The sequence below is a fragment of the Chelonoidis abingdonii genome, unplaced genomic scaffold (assembly GCF_003597395.2).
Source record: "Chelonoidis abingdonii isolate Lonesome George unplaced genomic scaffold, CheloAbing_2.0 scaffold1099, whole genome shotgun sequence".
Classification (NCBI taxonomy): domain Eukaryota; kingdom Metazoa; phylum Chordata; order Testudines; family Testudinidae; genus Chelonoidis; species Chelonoidis abingdonii.
Genome location: NW_027425360.1, coordinates 1 through 1,714, shown reverse-complemented (window position 1 = coordinate 1,714; position 1,714 = coordinate 1). Strand labels below are relative to the sequence as shown.

General features: G+C 63.9%; 1 protein-coding gene across 1 annotated transcript in view; it reads right to left on the bottom strand.

Annotated features, from left to right (window-relative positions):
* Window positions 1–1,169, bottom strand: part of LOC116836135 (villin-1-like) — a gene marked incomplete at both ends in the record, with an annotated part of 6,325 nt that extends 5,156 nt beyond the window's left edge. The window contains 2 exons of the mRNA XM_032799594.1: window positions 115–223; window positions 952–1,169. Of these exons, the coding sequence (XP_032655485.1) occupies window positions 115–223; window positions 952–1,169 (327 nt within the window). The remainder of the gene's footprint in view (window positions 1–114; window positions 224–951) is intronic.
* Window positions 1,170–1,714: the final 545 nt, after the last annotated feature.

Below are 1,714 nucleotides of genomic sequence, written 5' to 3'. Positions count from 1 at the left end.
CCCTTATCCCACCACCTAGATACTTAAGAACTGCACAGGGGACACTGAGGCACCAACACAGTATTCAGAGCAAACATTAAGAACAGTCCCAGTTCGTCACACCCCGTCACCCACCTCTCCAGCCACCACGTTCTTCTTGCCCTTCACGTGCAGCAGCCGTTGCACATTGTACGTGTTGGTCTCCACGTGCTTCATTCCCGAGGCGACGCCTCCCTTCTTATAGCTGGGGGGAAAGGCCGGATCAGAGGGGGGAGCCCCAGAGTCCTGCAGCCTGCTCAGGGCTTTGCAGACACAAAGGGGTTAAACTTCCCCTCCCTCCAGAGGGCAGCTTTTTCAGGATCATACTCCCCGTTCGGGTGATGGGTGGGGACATGCCCCAGTCACACAGAGAGCAGGGGCAGGGGAGGGGCTTAGAATCCAGGAGTCCTGGCTCCTCTTCCCCTGCTGTAGCCACTAGACCCTGCTTCCTCTCAGTACTGGGTGCCAGTGCCTGAACTCCTGTCCCAGTGAGTCTCCATCCCTGGGGAAACTGAGGCCCTTAGCCTCTGGGAACAGAAACCTGGTGTTCTCCAGGAGAGCTGAGCTGCAGGGGCCTCTGCTTATGGGGTGGGGGAGGCCCCCAACCTGGCCACCCCCCTGCCAGGCCTGCCTTCTGGGGACCGCTCAGTGGCTCCCAAGTCCCTCCCATGGGGCAGGGGCTAGCTGGCGGGTTGTGGCTCCATCCTGGGCCCAGACAGCAGGGTCCAGATCCAAACCCTCCTCCCGTGGCCATGCACCCGCACCGCGGCCAAGAGTGGGGCTCGAACCCGGGACCGAGAGCGCGTGCCTCCTCCTGCTGCGGGTCTGGTGCAGGCTGCTGGAGTTGCTGGGACCGGCCCCCAGGGGGCGACATGGTCACATCCATTATTGGGGCGGGTTGGGGTGGGGATCCGCCGCCCTGCCCCTACGTACACGAGCCCCTGTTTGAAGTAGCCCTTGAAGACGTTGCTCTCGTTGCCCTGGGCCTCGCGGTGCTGCACGGCCACCCCGCCCAGGTTTTCGTCTATCTGCGTGGTGTAGATGGCAGCCGCCCCCTGCTCGTCCTGCGACGACTCCCGGCCTAGCCAGTAGTGGATGTCGTATCTGAAGCTGTTCCCGGTCTTGTGCGTCTGCAGCCAAAGGACAGTGAGCTAGTGGCAGGCAGAGCTCCAGGGTCTGGGGGCTGCCAGGCCGCCTTGGGCTGGGACCCTGCTGCCGGCTAAGTGTATGGAGACGCTGCCACCCGCTCGCTGCGGCCTGCATGGAACACGTGCACGGGCCCAGCCCTCCCCTCCCCTCGCACCATGATGAAGTGGGCATATGCTGAAATATTTCAGTGAGTCCGCGTGTGCCTCAGTTTCCCATATACGGTCCCCCACAGGCGCCTGCTTGCAGCTGGGCGTGGTGTCTGGCTGGCCAGCCCTCATGCAAATGTTACAGCCTATTCCCCCTTCAGCTCGCTCACATCACGGCTTGCACACCCGCGTGCCCCAGTGCACGCCCGCACTCGCTGTCACATTCACCTTGCTGGTGCTAAGCAACCCTGCCCCATGCCACCCTCCCCGCACGGGGTGAGACACACAGCTGCCCAGGCCCAGGAGGGTGCCCCGCTGCCCCCCGGCTCTGTCCCAGGCCCAGGAGGGTGCCCCGCTGCCGCCCCGCTCCATCCCAAGCCCAGGAAGGTGCCCCGCTGCCC